The sequence below is a fragment of the Nothoprocta perdicaria genome, unplaced genomic scaffold (genome assembly GCF_003342845.1).
Source record: "Nothoprocta perdicaria isolate Ctin4 unplaced genomic scaffold, notPer1 scaffold_235, whole genome shotgun sequence".
NCBI lineage: Eukaryota > Metazoa > Chordata > Aves > Tinamiformes > Tinamidae > Nothoprocta > Nothoprocta perdicaria.
The window spans coordinates 655,855-682,546 of NW_020455461.1; the positions used below are offsets into that span (position 1 = coordinate 655,855).

The 26,692-nt window shown below is 38.8% G+C and overlaps 1 protein-coding gene across 1 annotated transcript; it reads right to left on the reverse strand.

Moving 5' to 3' along the window:
- On the reverse strand, window positions 1–25,013 carry CLPTM1L (CLPTM1 like). Its single transcript, XM_026039637.1, has 17 exons — window positions 24,837–25,013; window positions 24,203–24,303; window positions 22,754–22,943; window positions 21,078–21,220; window positions 19,293–19,371; window positions 16,418–16,535; window positions 15,189–15,283; window positions 14,075–14,159; window positions 12,407–12,510; window positions 9,782–9,847; window positions 8,214–8,264; window positions 6,370–6,452; window positions 5,520–5,554; window positions 5,177–5,232; window positions 5,047–5,091; window positions 3,370–3,485; window positions 1–1,767 (listed from the first exon to the last, which is right to left on the reverse strand). Exons 1-17 carry the CDS (start codon window positions 25,011–25,013, stop codon window positions 1,683–1,685), a joined length of 1,629 nt encoding a protein of 542 aa, XP_025895422.1. The 3' UTR covers window positions 1–1,682.
- Window positions 25,014–26,692: the final 1,679 nt, after the last annotated feature.

Sequence of the window (26,692 nt, forward strand, 5' to 3'; positions counted from 1 at the left end):
GATCTACGGTCCTCATTATTTACAACTAAAAATGTAAAGAGTTTAACATSAAAATGGGTTAAATATCCAACTCAAGACTCCTTTACACTCTGAGCAGCATGTAAGCACTTGAGTAAAACCAGACTGTAGTCCATGACAAAAGAAGTTCGACCCAAGCCTGTATTCTGGGGATGACCCAAGCGTTTATGCCTTTAGGCTTCTGCAACATTGGGCCTCAATAAAGTGTAGTTCATAAAGCAGTTAACAGAGCACAGTAGTAGATCTTGGTTCTGTGAAGTTATTTATGTTTCAAATCAATAGGATGTTGAAGTTAAGCAGCTTTGCACAAACAGGGTGCAACTGAATGAAAACCTTTTGGTTGGCAGTGATTTGGTTAATTCACGTAAAGTCACTGACCAAAGAGACACTAGACTTAGTCATTCAATTCTTGGTTTTGGAATTGAACCCTTTTATTTGCTGCTAAAAGTCACGTGCTATATATTTTATTTATGGTCACTCTTGCAGTTTTAAACTGCAACTCTGTGTTTCTTAGAGTTTTTCAATTCACTGGTGCAGTTTGAATTATGGTACAACAATTCAATTTCAACTTGTTTATTTTTGCTACCTTGATAGTGAAAAGCAGATCAACATAACCACCTTCATAAACTGCCCGGTGCAATATAGATTTCAGAATGTCTACAAAGCAGTTATACCTGTTCGTAAGCAGGGTGGTTATTTTTCACCCTCTTCCTAGGTAACTGTCGAGTACAATATAATAATATTGTATTTAAGCAAAGTAATTCCATTTGAATGATACATGTTCTGGAATGGGAGGGAGAAGGAAGAGATCAAGAAATCGTTCCACTTTCCCTTTGAAAGGTGAGAAAACGGGTCTATTGGATCATCAGCTAACAACCCTATCGTGAGGAATTCAAGATGTGTTAAGAGACATTCTTAGCACATCACAATTTTGTGCTACATGAACACCTGCTATCACATGATATCGGATTTTTTAACAATACAGAATGATTTATATAAACTTAGATATATATTAAAAGAAATCATGTTACTTCCCCCCCCCCCATCTTATTTAAGAAAACAAATCCTCTGCTAGAATGTGGTCTAAGAACATGACCATTATTTGAATTTTACCAAGCCCATCTGTCTCATTATTTCCAATAAAAATTGTTTTAAGCTATGAACTTCAGTTCAYGTACAATTTTAATCATGATTTCTAGAATTTCCACTATCACCTTGTGGTTAGTGTCTAATCCAATGACTCTCCATTTCAACTTTGACAGCCTGCAGTTTGGCAGTGATGCTTCATACTGCTGTAAGACACGAGGCTGTTTTTTCCACTTTCTAGAGCCCAGTGAGACAGGCACCACACAGTTACCGAGTTGTCTTAAGAACATCGATTTAGACATCAGTTACAATGAGCAGGACACTACGTTTTTCACTGAAGAGAAGTTTAAACACAGGATGTTGAATGACATCTCGCAGACTGTTGACCTCACGAGGACAAAAAGAATCTTGAAAGAGAAGGATATCAAAACTAGATTTTGGCAATATAGAAGATGTATTGTCCATGTAGTTCTCTCATAAGCTTTAAAAATACTCTTATTAAATAAGTTTTTCCTTAAGACCAGGTAATACAGGTAACCAGTAAGAGTCCAAGGGTCAGACACTTCTTCAATTTTTAATTATTCTCTGTGAGCTTTCTTTTTCGGCTTTTCTTCATAGGATTCTCCATACTCATTCACTCTGCTCTTATCCACAGGATAAAGCCTGGTAGAAGGAGGAGGAAAAAAAAATTACTTGCATGCACTAATGTCTGCTGGTTTAATGAGATTCAAGCAGTTCAGTGCTACTTGATCTTCAAACTGAAATTCTGTGTCATCCTGACTATTTTACAAGTCAATTCCTTCCTCATCATATTCTCTATTCCTATTTGTGCCCTAAAACCCAACAGTCTTACAGATTAGCTATGGATGTATCAGCTTTTCCATGTTCAGACTTAACCAGCTGTCTCACCGCAGGGCCTCTCAAAGCACRGGAGCATTCCCCTAAAGCTCGCCATATTTCTTAGGCAGTCCAGGATGCTTCTCCCAGTGCCAAGCCCYTGTCGGAAGTTGTCGGGCTCTTAAACTCCAAAATAAGACCTTGAAAACGGTCCGTTTTTGTGAAATTATATAAAGGTAAAACTCAAGTTCTCATTTAGACTTGATTAGTTGTCAACACCCATGCCATCTGGTGCAATGTGAAGGTTCACAGATAAATATTTATTTACACAAGAATACCTCTTCTTTAGCTTAACTTATGCCTAATATTTCAATGGCTACTCTGGAGCAGCGTGCTTCAGCTGTATATAGACAGGCAGCCCCTTGACAAGGGTTAAAAGCGCAGAACTCATATGTGGGGAGTGTGAATAAAAGCTTARGAATTGCTCTTACTTCAAGTCTCTGTCTTTTCAGATTATTTTTATTTTCTTTTTGAAATTTGCAAATGTACAACTTCACCTGATGAAAAGCAAGAGCCTTGATTGGAGATGGAGAAGGGAAAAGTGGCAAGTTCTCTGTAAATGCTGCGAGAAGGAGTTTAATTACTTAGAACCATAAAATGCTTAAAGTTGGAGGGGACCTCCAGAGATCACCTAGTCCAATTCCCCTGCACATGCAGGGTCACCTAGAGCACGTAGCACAGGGCTGCATCCAAGCGGGTTTTGAAGATCTCCARAGAAGGAGACTCCACAACCTCTCTGGGCAGCCTGTGCCAGGGCTCTGTCACCCTCACTGTWAAGAGATTTTTCCTTAAGTTCCTGTGGAACTTTTGGAGCTTCAGTTTGCAGCCTCTAGTCCTATCGCTGGCCACCACTGGAGAGAGGCCGCCCCCTCCTCCTCACTGCCTCCCTTGAGGTATTTATACACGCTGATCAGGTCCCCCCTCAGCCTCCTCTTCTCCAGGCTGAACAGGCCCAGCTCCCTCAGCCTTTGCTCACAGGGCAGATGTTCCAGGCYCCTSATCATCCTSGTAGCCCTGCGCTGGACTCTCTCCAGYAGCTCCACATCCCTCTTGTCCTGGGGAGCCCAGAACTTGACTATTCTCAGCGTGCTATGGAGGATCCAGGAATGCTGTCAGTTACAGGAAGGTAACTTTTGCTATGTTTAACTTATTTGTATTGAGATTGCCTTTTCAGGATCCCCCAGTCTTCCCACTCAGTTGGCATATACACATGTASCATTATCCAGACCATACTATAGACATTAATAGAGTATGTAAAAAAAAAYTATAATCTTTTTAAAGTCTATCCCAAGTTCTTCTGTAATGCTTTACAGCTGCAAGCATTTAGAGTGCTTTAAAAAATGCCAGTGGCTAAGACAGAAAGCATACCATCTTTGGTAAAGATAGACCAGGAACACGACATCGTCTCTAAAGCACGCCAGCCTATGAGATGTTGGCATAGTGATGATAAAAGCGAAAATATCATCAATAAAGGTGTTGAATGCCTAAAAAAGGAAAGAAAAGCAAACTTTAGTTGGGTATGAAAGGAAGCAACCCGTCGTACAAAGCTGCAGGACAGAGGCCTTTTAGAATAGTATTTTTCAGTAGATGCACAGATTATGCATCTACTGCAATATTCAAGAGTTGGGCTGAGAAACTACCCAATGCAAGCTTCAAATTGCCTTCCTTTAATCAAAACTGTGCTCGCTACTTTAAACCACACCACTGCAGACCAGGGGCTGACACAGTCCAAGTTAGAAGTAGAAAGGAAGTAGGACTGCTTGAGGCAAATGAGTATTGCTAATAGCAACCCCCCATATATTAGTAACTTCACTGAAATCTTTAAAATAAAGAGATGAAATATTATAGTCTCTCATTACTCAAAATATTCAGGATTCGCAAAATATCGCGGTTCACATTTTCTGGGTGAAAAAGAAGTGACCTGTATATATTTATTCATTTAATATTAAAAGCACTTACTTGGCATCCATATATCATTTTCAAGTTTTTTACATCCACTAAGCTAGGTAATACTCTTTTGCAAGCAAGAGCAAAATTTTTTGACTTTTCTTTTAAAATGAGAAGGTTTAAATTACTAGACGGCTGCTGGGAAAACAATACAAACAGGCCCCAAGCTACACAGAGATGACAATAATTTGCTAGGGGTTAAAGAAATAAAGAGRTAACTCTTCTGGATCGGACCCTAACCTACAGGGAGGGTTAGGCATCAACCTGGCTTCTCCTTTCGCTACTGGTGGGCACTTAGTCTGGCTCAACTATATATAAATTTCTACCTTAAAAAGGGAAATTGAGGAGGATTCACTTCTGGGGAAAATAAAAAAGTATATGGAATGAAATATGGAGAACTTTGTGATACTGGAAAGTTCTGATTAATTACAACAGGCAGAAATTGTGGCTATGACTGCAAGCTCACAGAAATATAAAAACTACGTTAAGGCTCTTAATTTCAAAATTTCAGCTCCCGTGTCCTAGATTATCAGTTCGAAAGAGCACAACATGTTTTTAGAAGCTTTAAACAGTGCTTATTTTAAAGCACTCTGTTACAAAGACTGTTGATAATGCCRGTGTGAAGGGAGAATGATTTAACATGCTCGCATGGGGCAGCACAGAGAAACAGGGCCTGCTGATGGCACCTAGACCAGCGCCTTAGGAAGAACCCAGCACAACAAAAGCAGCAGTGTGAACAATGCCAGTGCCTCCCGGAGCTGCCACCAGATGGAAACCAAACCCCACAAAGCTGGTAGAAGGTCAAGAAAACAGCAGATCCCAATTCAGGAGGAATTGGAAGAGCAGGAACTCAGGTGGGTGCCCCTTGTTCTCTGCACTGTCACAAGGGCTCCTGACTGGGCTGTTTGGGTGCACCCATTTTGCTGTCTGAATTTGGACACCCACGTGGATGGCTGTGAGAACACAGCTGTGACGTTGTTAGTGAACTTATTTTGTTCCCAAATGAACGATTTTTCCTTTCTTCTCAAGTTTGCTGCTGAGCTTTGCTATTTCTGCAATAACAGCACAAGCCTTTAGAAAAAGTACAGCTTTACTTACTTTGTAGGTGAAAGCCTTCCATGGTAAGTGTGCAACAGATTTCATCTAGGATAGAAAAAAAAATATATATATGAGGCTGTAATAAAGTCTCCAAGAAGAGCCTAGAACAGTTGTCTTATTTAAATCTTACCTTGTAGTTTACAAACAGCTGGGGCAGCATAAATAGGAACCCAAACGCATACACTCCTGAAGATAAAATATGAATAGTTTAGATGTAAATGCACAACATACATACACCAGGCAACTCTATACTTCCAAATTAGAGACTTGTATCTTTCTTCCTGAAGACAGAAGCTCCCTCCAATTCTTTTTGGCTCGCTTACTCTTCTAAATTACTGTAGTAGTTTTGGAAATCACAGTCAAATTATTATTCTGTATCTGATAATTCCAGCTGATGCCAGTTAGTTTTCTACTTTTAGGTCTTGCCCCTAGTTTGAAGACATATGAAAAGAAGWAAAAAAGAGGGTACTCACCATTGACAAAGCTGTTAATCAGCCAGGAGTACCAGCTGCAAGCAAAAGACAGACCTGTTTCTTTTCCACCTCACCCAAACACATCCATCCACAACACACTCACCCCGTGGCCATGGACAGCCAAGGGCTGCCTGATTGCTCAAAGAAATGGCTGTTTTGGGAGATGTTTAATTCTGCAAAATACTTCACACCTTCCTTTCATTACAAAGGACTCCAAAAAAGCACCTAATAGTTTAAGCAATGGACATTTATCAGTGGTATCCAACAAGTTAAGTCTGGAGAAATTTGAGGGCTTCTATATTTTTTTCCAGCATATTCCAAGACTTCTCCAAACTACATCAGCATGTAATGCACACTGACATTAATGCCTTGAAAGGCTGTCACTGTATTTATAAATATTAGTGAGGCTTAACATGGCATTGCAAGGGCTTATCARACTTGAGACAAATACCATTCTGTGTCCACCACTGTAGTACACATTGCTTTTAAAAAGCAGATAGAAGGAATTTACCTCTTCCCCTGCTTAAATATAAAAAAACACCAMAAGTTCAATGCAGCAGAACCCGAGCCAAATAACAAGAGCAGATCACACGGCAGTTAAATTCCATCCTTCCAATTGCAACTGGAATGTTCACACTGCATTATTTGAAACTGAACTTGCAATTGCACAGCAAAGTTCTAGCTGGAAAATCATGCCGCTACAAAATACCTCAAGTTTTTTCAGGTTCTAACCTTATGAATCAAGCTACACAAAATTACCAACCCATCATCTCAAACTAATCAGCACTGAAAAAAAATGTAAACTATTTCGATTCTACATAAAATCATGGATAGATTTACAATACCATACCTCTTGTATTTAACATTCAGCAAGGAATAACCTGCACCTCCAATACAGAGTGGATACAGCAAATATGACAAATATTTCATAGCCTATTAGACAGGGAAAATAATTTATTAGTTCACATTTTATAAGTAATTTTTTCCCATGATGTCAGCTGAAGACACTCATGTAACTTTTTCTCTGAAAACCATTTCTGGTTTGTGAGTATCTACTATTATTTCCACTATGCTTCCAGTTCAAGAGAAGGTAAAAATTCCTATGCTCAGTGCGAGCACCAAAGGTGCTTGGAACATGCACAGGCAACATGACACAGTTAATGCAGGTTAGAGTCTAAGACTMGTTCTCTACTTAACACCAGGGTTCAAATACTTTCATAAATCAGGAAGCACACAAACATTCYTCCACATAAACAGATACACATATCRGCTCTCAAATTTGTGAGGAACATGTAGGAATGGCAACCCATTAAGACAGTCCTCTTGAGATGGGTGTTGTACTTCTGCTTCACCTTAGCTCAATTTCAGCTCCAAACACAGAAGTATCTCAAAACTTTTGAGCATTGCAAGTGTCTCTCATCCATCTATGAATTAATGCTATCTTCTAAAACTTTCCAGTGAAAAAAGAGTTCCTTAACTTAAATCCACACAGAATTCTCAGAGGAAAACTGATAATATCAGGACAAGTAATTTGTTCTCTCACGAGAGTGAAAATAGCATGGACGCTCAATACGCTTGGTCAGCACAYGGCTTCCCCATTCTCAGATTTGGGGGATCATGAACAACTTTCATGAAGCCCACAAGAAGACCAAGAAGTTAACAACACTACCATAGCAGACCAAAAAAGACTGAAGACCACATTTCTGAGAGACACTGCACAGTCTCTCTGGGCAATTTGTTCAAATGCTGAATTGTCCTCAAGGTGAAAGAGATCTTCCCTTTTATCCTGTCTGAACTTCTTGATATGCTCGTGTCCTCCACCACAATAAAGAGCTTGGCTCCATCTTCTTGATAACCTCCCCACAGGTGCTGGGAGATGCCTGGAAGCTCCTTTTCTCCAGGCYGAGCAAACACCACATCCTCTGCCTCTCTTCACAGGGGCTGTAGCATCTCAGTGTTCCCCCCTGCTGAACCTGCTCCCATTTATCAACATCTTTCTTGTAGGGGTCCAAAACTGGATATACTCATCTAGATGCAGGCTAATAAGTGCAGAGGAGAGGTGTATAATCACTTCCTTTGATGGACAGTTACTCTTAACTTGAAGTTATCAAAATACCATCTTACAAGACAGATCAACACTTGTCTAAAACATAATAAAGCAAAAGAAGATCATAAACCCTACATAACTCTACATAAAAGCTTCTACTCTTCAGGGGCATCAGGCATCCTGGTTCATCTGAAGACTATCACCGAAGCACAGAACTAATGATTTAATACTAAGTTTTGTTACTCCTAAGGAATCTTGTTGCAAGATTTAATTCAAACTCAGACACACCATAAGAATACAAGGTATCTGCACTGGGCTGGATCAAGCATCCCCCCAGCCTACTATCTTCTCTGGGTGACCAAAAAGTGATGCGTTGTTAAAACTGTAAGAGGATAATTGCGAATATTTTCTATCTAGTTTAGGCATTTTCAGTTCAAGTCAGTGACAGGTGAAATTGTTCAAACATTATCAGCCTTAAGGTAACAACCAAAGCCTTTTACCCATAGAGTAAATCAAGTGTCTCAATTTGAGAGAGATGGCACTGACTTGCAATTCTGTGACAGCTTTAGGACAAAAGATATTACTATGTGTTCAGAGCATAAGTAGGCCACATTAATATTAAGAGAAGTCACAGGATTTCCTCTTACCTGGGCATCATATTCCTCAGTTTTCTTTTCAGAGTCATTGTATGTACCAAACTGCAAAATATATAAAATAGATAATTAAGTCAGAATTGTGGTAAAAAGTATTTTGACCCAAATGACAATTTTAGCATCATACTATGTTCCAAGAAGCCATCTTATTCCAAACAAATGATCATTTCAAAAATAGCACATTTCCTACTGACACAGAAGTTTGTAACATCTACTGCACAACTGCCTAAATGGAGGTTTGAACCGTTTAAACTACTACGAGACACACAGCCTAGTAATAGTTCAACATTCTTTTATGCTTCTATGCAAGACAGTCACTACAAATGATGTGAGCAGCCTACTCAATATAGGCTAGCTACAACATACATCTTTTCCTTCATATTTTACATTGAAGGTTCAGGACTCTTCTGCTTTGAGAAGTGCTGTTGAGACAGCTGTTGAGTTCAGCAAATGAGAGCAGAGTCAAACAACTGGGAGGTTGGCAGGTAGGGRTAGCAGTTACTAATAACCATAACCATTTCATGCACAAATAGGTCAACTGTGAATCATCTCCACTTTCGTTCTGTTTCTCTGAAGAGAACTGCTAACAGTTTTCTCAAGAAAAGCCAGTGAAGACAAAGGTTCGGAAATCTTTTCATCAGAATTAAACACATTCCAAGAGTTTACTTCTTGGAGAGAAGATGAATATTCAGCAAGTGACAAGACAACTTGTCAAGYAAGACAGCTTTGAAAACACTGTATTCTAAAAGAAAAATACCTGTTTTTTTTTTTTTCCCCGTCAATCCCTTTATGGGTTGCTCTGATTGTCTTTACTATGCAGAGGTTTTTAAAYGTTAGCACAAGGTAGACTGAAATAATAATGTTCTTACATCTAAATAAGCAAYTCAACTAACTATGCTCTTGCAGGTTTAACAAAAACCAAGAACACCCTTCCCCACACCACCCCCCCAACAACCAACCAAAAAGAAAACAATCAAAAAAAACCCCAAAACCCTAATAAACAAACCCCAGCTGCAAGAGGAGAGAAACTTCGAAGACAGCTAAGAATTGCAAAGTTGTTGGGATTGTTCAAAAGCAATTACTTGAATACTGCCAAGGGAGATAACAGGGCTATTAGCCTCTTAAGAGGCAGACTTCATGCAGCAAAAATATGCCAGAATTTCTTGTTATGTAAACACTGAGGATTACACAACTGTTTCTCACAGATAAAAAAAAAAGAAAAAGGTTGAATATAGACACTCTTTGTATAAAAGTGCTTTTCCAACACAGCGGCAGGAGTTCAAGTCCGTCCATTARGAATCAGGGGGGCTGAGAATTTTGAAGTTTCCCATATAATAAATACATACAAAGTGTTCATCCTTCCACACAAACTGATCAAAACCACATTTGTCATTCACAGCTACTCATGCAGGCTTTTGTATTAAGTCATTCAAAAAGAAAARACGTGTATACAAGGCTTTTCTAGTTCTTATCTTCCTTTTAGTGAAAGCCAAGTTGCACAGTAACCTGAAAGGAGACAAGAAGTTCACAGCTTTACTCATAAAGGGTGACATTTACCGTACCTGAATTTTGGGTCTTATGCCTTGCCACTTGATTGTCATTTTCAAAGCTTTCTTTACTTTCCAGAGCTGTGGTTAACAAAACAAATTGCACACACATAAAGTTATCTAGAGGAATTTCCACGAGATTCAGATAATCAAAAGGTCATACCTATAAAACCAGCAATTGCCTGACCATGGCAGCCTGCCCTGCGTGTTCATGACTACAAGCTGAAAGCCATGGCACCAGACAGGCACATCACTGTGAGTCTGCTTAATTAACTCCCCATATTTGATGATCTACCTGAGGTGAAAGAACTTTAGTCTTTGCAGGATATCTGTATTTCAGAGCTACTGTGGAAGTCAGTGGCACCAACACACCTCAGCTTAMCTGTCCTCCAGTAACCACCTGCCAAGGACGTTTCGTCCGTGCCTTCAAGAGCAGCTGGGTCTCCAAGACCCAGGTGCCTCTGAACTCCAAGCACYGACAGACAGACCCTTACTCAGTCACTATGTTTCAGCATCAGAGTACAGGCATTAAAGCTAAGTCAGTGAACCCACAGGATGGCAAGGCTGTTACAGTCCACCCCTAATACAGTCCGAAGTGCTTATTTAAAAATTCATTCCAGTATGGACCCCACTGTATAAGTTCTACAGGTAAAAAAGTACAGTAAGTTCAGCAGGAAAGTACAGTAAGTTCAGTTCCATGAAACTTATGGGCAAGGTTGGTTTTGGACTTAATTTTTTTTTGTTTGAATAATGACACCAATATTGTTCTCCTACCCATCATATCTTCCAAACAAAACAGAACAAATGGGTAAATAAAATCCTGTACGGTCAGCTTTGACACAGGAGAGAAGGCTGCTCATTACAGAAGTAATGTCATGGTTACCAACTGCGTGAGAAATAGGTGTTAAAGGTAAATTGCGAATAAGTACTCCCAAGCAGCCAACTTTCTGTTCAGATGTATGATCTCTATGTTTATTCCCACTTTAGATAAGCATGTCACCTCGCCATCCCCTGACATCAGAGATATTTTACTTCAGCAACCACTCTGACAACTTCAACCACAACTTTTTCCCTCAACGTGAATTCCCCATAATGCACCCATATAATTCTTTAAACTCAAGTTTTCCCAGCTTGCAACCCCAAAGCAACATATTAGAAAGTAAGGCATATAGAGAGAAACACGACAGGAGACAAATAGTCATAAGGACTACAGGTCTCCRAGGGCTCTGATTTTCTCTTGCCGATTGCTCTTTGGGCAGCTCCAACAAGAACCTCTGACAGGCACAAGGTCTGTGGAGACCTTCAACAAATGAGATCTGGATGTGCCTGTTTTTTATAAAATGGTGGACAATAAATCCATCTTCTGTATAAAACAGGAATAAAGAATCTTAAGGTTTCAACTGAGTTTAAGTCTTGAAATGCAGCCGATCCCGTCTTTCACTCTACTATAACCCAAACTGTCTTTATTTTGCCAATACACACTCTAAAATCATTTAGTCCTTTTGGATTTCTCAAATATTTAGATTCAAAGATTTTTTTTGATTCTTAAAATCCAAATAAGCTAAAATCAAAGATATTTAGCATTATGAGCAGCATACTTATAGCAAGTTATCATATTGGATACATATTTTTCCCTTAAACCTAGCTGAAATTCAAGAGAGCTAAAGAAATTTTGAAATGAAAGGTTAAATTTAATGCTTGGAGGACAAAACTAGCAAATACAATATAAAAACAACACAGAGATATGCCATATTTAAATTTTTTTTTTTTCTATCTCAAATACTAAATAACTATTTTTGTAGTCAAGGAACTGGCACTATTTGGGATATCACTATTTGCAGTTTTCACTAGAGCCTAAATATGCAGTAAGTTGAWTTTTTAAGGGTCATATTTGAGACTCTAAATTCAGCAACTTAATCACTACCTTAAAAGAGCACCCMATCAAACGAGTGTGTTCTGAACTATTTTGTCCTCACAGAGAAGACAAAATCGCTGTGACTGCAACTGCATGAGATGCAGAGTCAAAAATCCCACAAAGTCCTCAACTTAGTTTTAAATACTGAAAAGCAACAACATGTGCAGGGCTTGCTACGCAGAGAACTCTCTTCCCAGCACTGCGGAGGCTTCTAAGCAGTTTCTGCCAAGCGCTGCCTGGACGTGCTCTGCTGAAGGGACGACGAAGCAGCATCTCGCAGTCTCCCCCTTCTCTGCCCTCGCCAAGGCCTCAGCTGTGGCCTGGCAGAAAACTGCAGCACGGCGGCATCTTTCCCCCTGCTCTCCAACAAGTGCTTCCATGAAGGCTCCCTGACATGGATATTCAGGCCTAGCCCCATGAGTGATGCCCTGTGTTTGGCRCCACAGTAACAAGCTGGCCCTTCCCAGAGAAAGCTTGTACTTCCAATTTATTTATTATCTAATAGAGACGTAATCTCCTCTACCCAAGGGCCAGTTAAAYACAGCAGACTCCAACAGTAATTTTCCACAACTAGTAACTATTTAATATTTCCATAACTAATAATCAGCTTAGCATTATTTTATAATTTACTGTACAAAAAGAATCTTTTATAAAAATACTCTAGAAACAATTGATAGATGTTCCTGTGAATACTAACAATTAGTTCTAAAGCTTTATCAACTTACCTCAATCACTGCACCGATGCCTGCTGGAATCARGACCAACAAGCTTGTTTGTTCATCCAAAAGGAAAAGAAATATTACAACAGTACTAAAGCACCGCCAGAGAACTAGACAGAAAAAAAATATATGCTATTAATATTTAAACGAATAGTTCAGACAACAGAAAACTGTTGGCCTATTTACTATAATTCTATCTCATTCAAGTAGTATAAGCGTGAACTGCTTCTCCATCCATCTTTATTATGYAAAGCAGTTCTAGAAAGCCCAGTTACCTACATACCTCCAAGCAGACTGCATAGAAAGACACCTAGCAAGGCACAAAACCTTTTGATGAAGTCCTTATCACAAGAGATGAAAGGAAAACAGTATTTAAAGACTTCTGTACTGCAACAATTCAACAATATATCAGTACAATGAACCATACACTGGTGATTCTTGTCTCAGGAAGCTGTAAGATACCAAAGTAATGCCAGTCTTGGAAATTCATGCAACTAATTTAATGCTTGTAAACTGTTAGTAAACTGCTTGTACAATGAATCCACTTCACTCACTGGCTTTGAAAAAAGCAAGTAGTTTACATTTAGGTTATTTTTCAGGTTCTGCAAAATTCTGTACAAGCTTCTCCTAAATAATTCACAGATTAAAGTAGGCAGGGGCAGGAATATGTTAGATCTACAAGATACCTGGACATCAACTATAACATCGCACCATTTCATGGCAATTTCTCGTCCCACACTTCCTACAGGGGAAGGAAGGAGATGCAGAGAGGAAGGAGACTGAAGTTTGCTGAAGAAACTGTGGAATCCTAAAGCCAGACTGCAGACTGGGCACTATGTCTYTGACAGTAAGGTTAAGAAAACCTATACCCATCTGTCTTTCCACTCTGGCTTTTCTCACTTGGCTAATTGGCAATCAGCAATTCTGAGCCTGAAATCCTTGGATTGTTTCAGATCTTGACCTTTTTGTGCATACATACACCAGCTGCAGTATAAACGCCATTTGCTCTCTGACAAAAAGGAAAAATCCCCACTTGAAAAAAGTTTGTTGCTGTTTATCCTAATGTCATAGTGTCTTTTTTTCCTATCTATATTCCTTCCATATTTTAATCAAGGTGTACATATTGCAGAACAAGGAGATACAGTTTTAGAGGGTAAATGACCACATATCTTTCATTTTGGCTTATAAACATAATGGAAAATCTTTTAGAAAAATATGCAGTATTAACAGATTAAATAAGGTTCAGTAGTGTTATGTTTAATCACAAGCACCCACATCTGGCTGCTAATGTCGCTAAGATTAAGAGATTGACAGATGTCAAACCACTCCCCTTCATTAGTCTTTTTCACCTACAATAATGAAACCACAGCTTTATAATATTGTATTATATTTAAATAAAGTTTGTAGCCTGTTATCCTGCAAATCCCAAATATCCTGTTTAGATAAAAACATTACATGTGACAGGACATTCTCTCTAGTCAAAAGATTTTTCATGTCCTCTTTCTTCTCTCTGCAGTTTTATGTTCCTTCGCTGAYGGAAATTTTAAACTCATAGAAAGAAAACATCTCATTTGACCACCTTGGATAAACGTACATTTCAATTTAGAGCAAGAACAAAAGCACAGTATATACTATATAGCACACATACATGTAGCACTGATTTATAAGCCATACCTGCTTTTGTAGACATCCCAATCATGTTTCTCTTTTTCTTCCAGAAACTGATGTCATTTTTGAATGCAAGGAAATCAAAAAGGAGCTACAAATAGCAAAAAAACATGCAATTTGACTGAAACATGCACAAACAACATGCACTACCAGCTGAATTACTAAAAGTTATTTATGATGGAATTACAAGTTAAGATCTGCAAAACCAGAATCAAAGTTACACACCATAAACACAAGCTAAAAAAGCATCTGTTTTAGAAGCCTGTGACAGAGGATGAAGAACTAAGGTCCTTGAGAAGCTGCTCAGCTCCTGGACAGATCAGGGAACTCTATTAGTGCTTTGTGTTGGAGTGATAGTATTTTTTTTTTTCTTTAATTCTGTCCAAACTTAACAATCCTTCAGTACAGTTTTATCTTCATTTCAGCACTATAAAGTTTGTCTAAACTTAAATTTGACTTAAATGTGCTCCAAACATTTTTTTTTTGMCTTTCAGTAGTCTTTTTCAGTAGTTGATATTTGAAAAAGCACAAGTAATTCAGAAAATCCTAGGTCTTTTTATATAAAAGAAATTTTACATTCTTTTTATATAATATATAATATACATATTATATATTATTATTGTATTGTATAATGTATAATTATTTCAATAGTAATTTAATAATCATTTTAATAATGCATAATAAAATAATATGTGATTAATTCAATATTAAGACTATTAATAATTATAAATTTATTGTATAATGTATATTTTATATATAGTATGTAATTTTATATTTATTTACAAAAAGCAATTTTTTATAAAAAGAACATATATTTAAATAGCTCTCAGTCTAGAAGAGCTTCTTAGTCTTCTCAGATTTAGACAGCTTTATAAATAGAATGGCAGAAAATATGTTATTAGTGCGAAATAAAGGATTTCTATCAGTAAATTAATAACATATACTCTAACTATAAAAAAGCATAAGGTGCTCTGCAAGTTCTTAATTTTACAACTGCCTTGTACAAGAGAGCACTTATATTGCTCTAAGGTAATTACTATTTCTAGGAATGGTTCTCAATAAACGAAGTGCAACAATTTTTATGTAAGCTAAATTCTTAAAAATAATTTTCACCACTTACATGGAATGCTGCTACAAAGAATGTCAGAGCCAGAAAATACAGATTAGTATCCACAAAAATTCCTTTTACTTCATCTGCATCCTTTTCTGAAAACCCTAAGAGAGAAAAAAAAAAAAACAAGTAACTGTGCAAGAAATATTATAGTATTAGTTGCTTTTATCCTAGATTCTAGTATGAAAGATTTTTTTTTCCACCCGGATRTATTTTGGTAAGCAATCATAAATCCAAAGCAAGGTAAAATGTAATTCTAGACATATGCCAATTAATTATTTGTCTAGCTTAAAAAAAAAAAAATCTATTAGTCAGAAGGAGTCYTACGTGCCTTTAATAACCTGTGTAGCTACAACCTAAGTTGAACAAGAGATGCACAAATAACACGTACAGAAAGTCATTTTGGCCTGGGAGAAGAAGATTATTCAGCTCACCCTGTGCACTTACACACGACACACATGAAAGCGAGCCTCACAGCAAAAACTGAACATTTTAAAAAAGATGCCCACTAGAGAGGACAAGAGGTCAGTGTACAACTGAACCCTAGGGGCAACAGCATGGCTCCTGAGACTGGATCCATTTCAAGCTTTTCTACAGTCTTTGCAGAATTAACTTAGAAGCTCCTTCTTGATAAAGGGAAAAAAAAAAACCCAAAGCACCTTCTGGAGATCACAGCCCATCAAGGAATGCTTAATTCCCAACTCTCTTACCAAATCTCCTGAAGGAGGGAGGATGTTACCTTGTACAAAAAGGTAGTTTTTTAAAAAAAAAAGAGGTAGTCAGAAAAAACTGCACAGTGGAAAGCTTTGTTGTGCCTGGCTGTATTTCACCCGAGGTATAAGGCTACTTTGCCAGTGACCACTAATTCAGATATTTATCTTCTCAATATCTCCTGCATTCTTCAAAGCTTATATAAACTTAGCCAGCTGTCTTCGCTCCATGAGTATAGGGGGAAGCCATGGGAAAAACACTCTCTTCTACTTTGGCTTCTTATGCTTTCACAGTAGTATTCTCTTTAGAAAATTGTAAATTAACAAATGATTAAATCAAGTATTCTTGTTTCCTATCACATTTCAATATTTTATTTGAATCTTTACATAATTAAAGCAGCTTACACTAAACATTGCCTAAGTATCAGAAAACAGAGTGGTTAAATATCTATAAATAGCAATAAAGTTGAGAAGAAATTGAGATCTTTGCCTTATGCCATTCAGATTTTTTTTTTTAAAGCAGCATACCAAATTGTTGGAGGGAATATACAGCATCCTGCATGTGGATCCAAAATCGGAGTTTTCCAAGAGATATTTTATCATACGACACTGTAAGAGGTAGCTCTGTGGTTGAACGATTTATAACCTGTATTTACAAGAGAAGTGGTTTCCTTTTTAATAACAAAAGTAAATCCATCAGCTATATCAGTTATTTCTTTTTTCTTTTTTTTGAAAATACAAGAAACTAATTATATCACATACCACACAGCCTTTTTCTTTCTTTCTTTTTTTTTTTTTTTTAAAAAAGAAAAACAAGACCTTAAATTTTTGGACTATGATTTTTATTTTTTTTAAGAAATGTTAACTTAGCAGTCTACTTTTTTTCAAGTTTCTATTGCAAACTCACCGTTGCTATAATAGGGAAAGCTTTATAAATGAAGCAGGGAGAAAAGCTGAAGAAATCAGAACTCTGTCAGGAATCTTTGAACTGTCTGACAAAAAAACAGGCAAAAAAGGGGACAGAACTGAAAATAAAGCAAGCTAGTGAGATTTCACTGCTCTTTACCAAAACACACATACACCTATAATCTCCGCATTCTCTTTGCAACTCAGTTACTAACTCCATTTATAAATGATAACATCAGCATTTTTGGGAAAGGATAGAAAAGAAGTTTTATCTGTGCTGGACAGACAGAAAATAAAAAAGTCAGCAYAAATATGGTAGAGTAACACATGGTCAGTGCACTCTATTCAGAAAAAAACAGACTAGTAAGTTGGAGATAGCATAGAAAGAAAAATGGCTTGTAGTACAAGACAAATTATTGGACAATGAAAGCAAATAAACATCTAAAAGCCAGAAGAATTCTTTCCTAATAGACCATTACAGTGAGCAAGTGCTGCTGTGCAGCTAGCTGAGCATGGTGACTGCTAAGCCTTGAAAACCACGAAATTATCAAAGCTCTGCAATACAACCTGTGCTTACAGTAAAGCCTCCRAACAGCACTCAGGTACTACAAAACAGTGTCTGAGTACTACGAAACAATGTGTGAAAAGAGCAAGGTAGTACTACAGAATTAATTTTAACGTGTTCTCAAACCAGAGCCCTGTGCCCTTCCCTCCAATGAAGGGCAAGACTGAAGAACAGGGAGAACATTTAAGTGCTCAATTACAATACAAGACACCTCAGTACTTACCCTAAAAGACCTACATGAGGGTTAAAGTAGTCACCAGTTCAAAAATCTACCAYGGCGCAGAAAATACCTCTCCAACTACAAGGTTTCAGGTCAAACCTATCAAGCAGACAGCACCTGTGCCCCTATTTCCAGTTAAATACTGACCTTGCTGTCCACAAGCTGTATTACCTTGAGTCTTTCTTGTGTTTCACTCATCGTACCATCAGACCACTCTTACTGTAGGACTTGTCAGCAGTTTGGTGAATCGTTATTGGGAAGTTACATAAGTCAGTGCTGAAGGAGGAGTTTGCTAGTTTTGATAGTTTTTGCAGCACTTGTTTTCAAAATCTTGAACCATTTTAAGGCAGATTTACAATACAAGCAACTGCAATGTGTGTGACAGCGGTGGGAATATCRTTAACAAGCTGAGAACACTGAAATTATTTACAAACAGAGGACATGACCAGTTAGAAGCTATTGTGTACTGGCATGAATGCACCGAGCATAATAATGAGCCTTGGTAAGAAACTCAAAAGACAATGAGTGCAGGACATCAATAAAGAAATAGCTAACGAAACACTGGACAAAACCATCTGCTCCTAAGACCKAGGAGTTTGTAACTGAAATGCTCAGGAGGTTGCTTTGTCAACTAGAAAGCTTAAAAAAGAAAAATTAAAAAAGAGTCAGCTCCTAAAAAGCTTCTCCCCAGCATTCAACAACAAAAATCTTTGTCCATCATGAAGTGTATGAATTGGAAAGGTCTGGGGGAAATTCACACCCACTAGGATTAACATTTAGAATAAGACGAACCAAGACATATACAATTATTGGACTGTGAGATTCATCAAGGCTTTTGTTCTCAGTCATTTTTTGGTTGGCAATTACTATTAACTGCAGAGCTCAGCTAAGAGCTGCATAAGGTTCCCATGGTTTAGATGGAGAAAACTGTCATGGGAGACTTCAGCAGCAGAACCATGCAATTTTCTCAGGAAACGGGAGCTGGGGACAAAGTGAAGTACAGAGAATTCCATGTGAATATATTGCTCTARATGATCAGGCTTTGAGCAGGGGGGCTGCACTACACAACCTCCTGAGGTCCCTTCTGACTTCATCCATTCCGGTAAGTCTGTAAGTTCTGACTTGAGTGCACAGAACCAGCAGATGGGTATTTCCAGCTGTACTTACAAGCTTTAAGATGCTCAGGTTACTTTCTAACATTGCACAAAGCACCAGGGCAAAACTAAGCCTCAGTGAATGTTTTGGAGGTAAGTCGGTAAGGATTCTCTTCTCTCCCTGTGGCTTCAGTACCAGCTGCACTGAGCACGCTCTTGCCCTAGAAGATATTAGGAGCAACTCCTGGATGCTACCTCATCTTCTTCAGCCAGCTTAGGGAGTCAAGCTGCTGGCGAGGCTGTTCATGCTGCTGCAGTGTCCTCCACATCCACCCCAGAGACAGCAGCAAGGGAATCCAGGTATCTTTTGGCAGAGCAGAAGGGAGTGTTGGCAGCTGCATCTGCCAAGGGGGTGTCTCAAAACCCAGATCCAGCTTCCACAGTTGCCACAGTTGATCACATTAAATGAAACAACAATTAAGATCACTGAGAGTCCTTTTATTAATTTCTTAGGTTGTTTGCTGTAATAAAAAACTAAATGACAAAATCTTAATTAAAACAATATTCAAGATTGCTGTTAATATTGTTAAATGTAATTAAAGGTATTCTATTACTCACCATCAAATCTTTCACTCTGTTGCTTAGCTGATCAATAAATAATATTGGAAGGTAATGCAATGTCTTCCCCAAATGAACCCTAGGATGTTTAAACATGGATTTTATGACTGTCATGATCTACAAAGAATACTACTTTTATTACAGTTAGCGCTCTATCACTGCTTTCAGATCTACCCATATAGGTATTTGCCACTGTCTTTTCAGGCTTTTTTTTTTTTTTTTGTAAAAACACAGGGCAAGAGAGAAGCAATAGGACTAACTGAAAGATGAAAGTTAAGCATATCATAGTTCTCTAGCTTCTGCTTTGACTTTTCAGTAGAGAGGCAGAATAAGCAATAAGGAATGAAAGACAAATGACATTAGCTGTGATGAAGCCAGAGCTGTCATGTTAACAGWGGCGGCAGGAATTAAAGTCTGTCAAAGTGAAACACACTTAAGTCATTACCACAATTTGTACCCCTTGACTTCTGTAGCAATGTCAACTTCCCCCTACTTGCCCTACCGTGGCTCTACCATCTCAACCAGTAGAAACTAAAACTTAAATCTTTAAGCCCTCAAAGACCTGCATCGAGGGGAAATCATTATATCTTTGGTCAGTGATTTGGCAGACTATCTGTAAATAATTCCTTTGCCAGCAGCTTGGAATAGAGCTTAACCGAGTGCCCTAAGAATAGTAAAGAGGCAACTACCTGCACTGAGATGTACTTCGTAAAAGGAAGTCTCTGTGTGTGCGCTTAGACAGACTGTAAGCTAAGTACACAAGGGACAACTGGCCCTGTCATTGTAATACAGAAAAAGCATTAACTCAAGGCTCAGAAATCTTGTTTAACTGAAGAGGTTTAATTTTATTTTAATTTTCTATGCAACGTCTACTAACAAAGTCACTACTGGGAGAGCTGACAAAGGCTTTTTCATATTCACACTGTTTCCTGTATGAAACAGTGCTGACCATTTAAACACAGCTGGAAGAGAAAACCTCATTCACGAAGCCTAGTGGAACCCTTTCCTGTTCTATACGGACATAGCTTAGAAACTGCAAAGTCTGTCTATTTTGATTGGGAAGCTATCCTAGCCCCTCACTGCCTGTTCATTAAGCAAATCCTTCTGGGTTTGATATGGGTCTTGCAGAGGAAGGCATCAGCATACGGCAACACAAGCCAATGAGGCAGCACTGCACTATTTATACAGCTACCACGAGAAGTCATGTAAGCAAGCTGCGAACAGAAGCTGGTGCCTGCACTTAGTGGCCTAAAAACCCATCCTCGCTTTCTAGTATTTTCTGGAGAAAACAACAAGATGTAGGAGGACACATTTGCAAAATAAAAGAAACCAGTCATGGAGGGGAAATGATAGAACAGGAAATAAGCTCCATCCCTTAAGCACTTGCAGTTTATATGAATAACCCTGACATGAAGGTTAATTGGAACAGTCAAGGAAAATTACCTTAAACACCCCAAGTATGGCTGGAGAACAAGTAGTCTGCGGTAGCATTTCACTTGTGCCTTTGCAGTTATAATTTGTCTCACTATAACGACATGCAAAAAAAATTTCACACTCAGCTGCCCTGAGCAGCTCATATTTTGTTCTCATATTTTTATGTAGTAGAAAACCACATTGGAAATATGTTATTAATTATCACTATTGAAAAACAAGCACTAAGTATCTAGTCTTATCTCCCAAGGTCTGATTCAAATATAAAATACTAAAGAAGGACAGGGAAGACTTTCAGAAAAGTGTGTAAGAAGTCTATAATACTGAAACTAGAAAATTAAATCATTAACTTACATCTTCATGTAGCGGTGAACATCAGCAGGGAGGGACGACCCATCGAAGATAAAATCTTCCACCATGACATTTAAGGTTAACCTTGACCTCCAATGTGAGACAGGTTCATCTAATGCATTGGTCTGTTTTTCTGCTTCAATTTGCTTTAAAAGTATAATAAACATACATTTTTTGCTGAACAAAACAGAATTTTGAATAAGATTTTTTTTGAATTTCAAGTTGTAGAATTTCAGCTCATAGAATCTATGGAGCCATTTGCTCTATCACTGATCAGAAGCTTATTAAGAAACCCTTTCCCATCCGGTGCATTATCTGGTCAATTATTTTTGTGCAATTATAACAGAACTGACCATACCAGCCAACCATAATTTGACAGTGAAAGACTCCAGTATCCATTCACAGTCTTGCTTAGCAGGAATGAATATTGAACTAATTCAAGTTAATACTTCAGGAATCTGAACCTCATCAGAAAAAGTCACTTGAAAATAAGGACATCAGAGCAGTCAGACATTAATTCAAAAACCATTTGCCTGAACTTCTGAACTGCTGAATGCTGTGTAAAGTAGTGCTGAAACTGAACGAGGCCTTGGCTTTCAGTATGTTGGACTGTGGCCTCAACTCAYCCTCAGCTTCATATACACTCTAATTGGATCTAGAAACAGCAATGCAGAAACAACAACGCTGGCTACAGCCACGTTTCAGACAACAAGGGGTTATATAAAAAAGATCAATACTCTAAAACAAAAATGGCTCCACTTGAACRCTGTGCACAGTAACCACTACAAATATTTCATTCTCTATCACTGTATATTTTTCCCAGTGAGCAACTTCAGCATTTGACAAAGGATACTAATCTTATTCACTTGAATCGTAGGGGGAAATAAAAACACACTGAAGAAACAGAAGCACTCTCCGCTTCAGTAACTCACCAGGATCAAAATCAGGCCTCTTTCAYACAAGCAAAGCACAATATTTTATATGAATCCAATTTACTGTGCAAAGCAGGACAAAACAATTTCTATCAAAAGTAATGAATCCTTGAAGCTAATTAGGGAAGAGTTTTAATAGCAGCTGGTCTTATAACGTGCTCCACATGCACTCTGCTGAGTGGTCTAGCATTACTGTACAAGCTACTTATCAAGAAGAGGATTTTGTTTGATTGATGTATAGTCTATCAACTTTCAGTTTTTATTTTCCTCTTCAATGTATGAAAAAAAGTGTAATGTATAATTTAGCCTCAATCGAAGTTTCATCCATGGTTAAGGYCACTACAACTTGGAACTGAAAAAGGCCAAGATTTATGCATAATCTATTTTGACATTTATATATTATAGTTGGAGCTACAGAGGCCTTAGCTGCAAACAACATGAGCAGTCTTTCCCTAAACTAAGTTTTTCTCATAATATTTTCTCATAATACAACATATACACCATACACCCAATGTCACGTTGAAGTCAAAAAGGCAAAAACTGAGTTGTGTCCCCTAATTTGGGAATGCATGCTTACTCTGCTTTCCAGGTCTTCCTTATTGCAGGACAGTTTTCAACGAAGTGCTAATCCAGTTTACAGACTCTTAAATTAATTTACCAGCAAGCAGAAAAAAATATTTCATGATACCTCAAAGAAAATCTTCATTAAAATATTTTTCTTGTTGAACTGTGAAAAAAGATACCTACTTGTGTGTCCGATTCTCCAGTGAGCAAATTAATCTCTTCTGGTTTAGGAACCATATACGTAGTCAGAGGACTTACGATGTGCACCTGCTTACCATCATGCCACGGCAAAATGCCAGCATGGTGAAGAAATATATATGCATATAGTGTTCCATTATTCCGGGTTTTCTTTGGTACGGAGACATTGACTGTCCTAAAACGCAAAAGCAGCACATTATGAGATGACATAGCACAAGCTGAAATATTGATCTTTACCTTACAGTATAGTAGGTGTTGTGGAAATGAGCAAGAGGAGGCGTTGCTCTCCACACAATAATTACTTCAGGCTCACATGCCTCAACCTGCCTGCACTGTGTGGGATCAGTTTATATCATCCAGGATGTGCCACAATATTTGCATTAGCAAGGTCTTACTGTCCTCTTAAATTATCTTAGTCCTTAGTCAATTCATCTCGTCTTACCCTATGCAGCATAGAAAGACTGCACCATCGCTTGTCTAGTTGCTTTCCCATGACAATTGCTCACAGGGCCAAAATTATCATGGAATATATAAATATAGCTTTTATGTGTTGAATATATACCAAAAATGTTCAGTTTTCAAAAAAAAAAAAAAAAAGAAAGAAAAAGTTTTCCAAGACTTTGCACCACAAGCAAAGAACTCTACAACAGAGAGATACTCTAGAGAATTTACAGAATTTCTAGAGACTGAAATCAAGAAATCATAACCCTTGAATTAACCAAGAAATCATCACACTTGCTACTTTGGGCTCCAGATCCCTTTTCCACTCTTGATGAATACTTAGAAGGGGATCAAAAAACTATCTGACAGACCAGAGAGGAAACAACTACTCCTGTATTTATCAGGGAGGCTTTGCTTGCCAGGGAGYTGTTTTTTTGCAACTGTGAGATGATAGCTCAATGCAGGAAAAGTCTGTGAAACAGACTATTCTCTAGTGCCACATGAGCTTATCTCACCCTTTCCACCAAGACCCTTTCCACTTTATCAACACTTAAAGGTTTAAGAACCTTTAATATATATATTATATATATATTTAACCTTTAATATATATACTTATATGTATATATTTTTTATATATATATATATTTATAAAATGCTGTCTTTACATATAGATATATATATAAAACACTGCTTTTAGATATAGGAATTCTTTATGCTAAATGGAAAGTCTGGCACATTACCAACTTCTTTGCTGCCTTAACACTGGGAATATGGTTACTGATTTACTAAAACGCATGGGAACTGAACAGTCTGTAGAAGATGCAATAGTAACATTAACCCAAAATGGAAAACACACAAGAACAGCAGCAAAAACTAATTCTCTAAACACTACTGTTATTAACAGACAGTCCATCTCTTGTCACTTATACGTGCACACATGTGATCACTAGTTAGGATACATTCTGAAGAACGCAGCAAAGAACTAACACTTACCTTTCAAATTTGGACTCAATATCAAAGTCTTCCACGTTCAAAACTAGATCTATATTATTCTCAGCACCAATGTGTGATCTTGTCGTAGTGTACACACTTAGCTGAAATTAAAAGGCAACAGAGGTCGATCAGGGCACAAAAATGTTAAATTCRTATGTCAGAAAGCTCAGAGGGCAGTTCTGTAAGTCAACTTCAGTAACCTTCCCTGGGGTATACGGGTTATACACACTGGGAAAGAAAATTATCCACTCAAGGAAGTTTTCTTTTAATTAAAAAAAGGTTCGGCTTCCCCTGCTATCCCTTTTGGGACAGAAAGGCAGCACAGCCACTACAGGGGGTTTTATAGGATCCCTCCCGCAGGGAGGGGCTATACGTGAAAGCAAAGTAAGCTTTTTTCATGCTAAGTAGAAACACTTTTCCAGTAAGTTTGCTCCATTTACTACACGTGCGAGCAGAAAAGCTCAGAGAACATCCCCCGCCCCGCGCTTCAGCCGGGGCCGCCACCCACAGCGCAGGGGGAGGCTCCACAGGGCACTACCAGCGCACTCAGCATCTCCTGCCCCTCCACCGCGAAACCTCCCGCGCCGAAGCCGCCGCGGGGCTGAAGCCACCCGACCACCCGGCCGGCGCTCACCTGCAGCTTGGGCCGCCGCGCCAGGTAGGGCCACACGCAGCCCGCGGCGCCGCCGGCCGCCACGGCYGCGGGGCAGGGCCGCGTGTACACGATGCCGTACATGACCCAGCACGTGTGCGCCACGTACACGGCGAACACCCCCACCACGAGGCTCGTGAAGGAGCTGCGGCTCAGCATGGCGCCCGCCCCCCGCCTCACGCGGGCCGCCCCCGCCTGCCCGGCCGCCCGCACCCGCGCATCCTCCGCCGCCAACCGACACCGCCCCGTCACTTCCGCGACGCAGCGGAAGCCGGAAGCTCCCCGCCTCGTCGCCCGGCAACCGCCTCRGCGTCACCGCGCCTGCGCACGGCAGCGCTGGGGCGCCTTATATCAACGGCTGATGGGCGGGGCCAGAGGGGCGGGGCCAACAGTRGCCTCTCCCTTCCCCACCCCAATTCGCGCTGTCCTCCATCTCACAACTTTGAGCCCTATTTTATGGTTAAAGTCAGCCCTTTTAATTGGTAACTAGGTAGCGTTGCTCAAAACAGACCACACCGTGATCACATACTCTGGAATTAGTTTCGTTTTAGGCACTTTGTCCAGGGTAATCTGTATATAAGCAAGGAACCAAAAAGATGCTTGCCTTATAGAGAGAAAAGGAAGACTGTATCTTAAAAACAAAAAAAAAAAACAAAAACAAACAAACAAAACCTCACAACTCAAACTGATATGTAGAATGCTGTCATGAAATGTCTTGATTTGGTCAGATTTAAAACCTTACCTTCATACGAGAATGTGCAACATTGCTACACAACTGATAGGGCTTCACTAAAAGAAGAAATAACTTATTCTTGACAAATACTGTCAAATACTGCATTTGCTTTTTTTTTTTTTTTTTTTTTGAAAAGAGGATGAAATTGTACTTACTTGCTGTTGTCTACACATGTTTTTTATTTCACAGAAACCTCAGCTTTACTAACCTGTGTAGGCCAGGGAACGTTGCTTCAAATCTTCATTCATCCTATAACTTGAAATTAGAGACAATTTAAAAAATATATTAACAGCAAATCTTCACTTAAAGCATTCACATCATGAAGCATATATATAATTTCTGGGATAAACTCTCCACTGTTTAACTTTTTAATGCAAGTTCTAAACATATATATATATATATATATATATATTTGTAGGAAAAAAGACTAATATGCTAATCCCTTCCAAGGAGGAACTGTAGAACAACTGTTTTTACAGTGGTGGTAGTTACAATAATGGTGTATTAATAATATGGAAACATTTGGGTGCAAACTAACTCATCAGAATCAAAACACTCTAGCACATTCAGCTAACATGACTAAGGGCAGTGCTACTTAAGCAAACAAGAAGAACAAACACCTATCAGCATCACTTGGGGCTAGCTCGCAGCAGGAATGCAAAAACATTTTGCTTTTTTCATAGGAAAGTTTTAAGCTAGTCCTAGGAATCTACTCTTCTTCCAAAATAATGTGCTGAAGGGTGTTGATTGATGTGCATCAAAGCCTCTTGCTGCTGAGAGCACCTGATGTCAGTGGGTGCCAATGCCTGATCACCAGCAAAAATCACAAAGGCAAAAGGTGTAGATGAGAGATGAGCCAGAGAGGGATCATGGCCTCTTGATGAGGAGCTATTGATTTGGTTCCCTAGCAGGACACGTGGCTAGGGCTACTCCTCAGAGCCTCTCAATCCTGAGAATGGTCAAGGTTGATAATGGTCGCAGTGTAGTGAGAGCAGAATGGGTCCAAGAAGCCAAACTGTAGATGCCAGTCAAGAGTTTGCATTATCCTTGTTACCTCTCGATATCAATCCCTATTCATAGGAAAGGCAGTTGTGCTGGAASACTC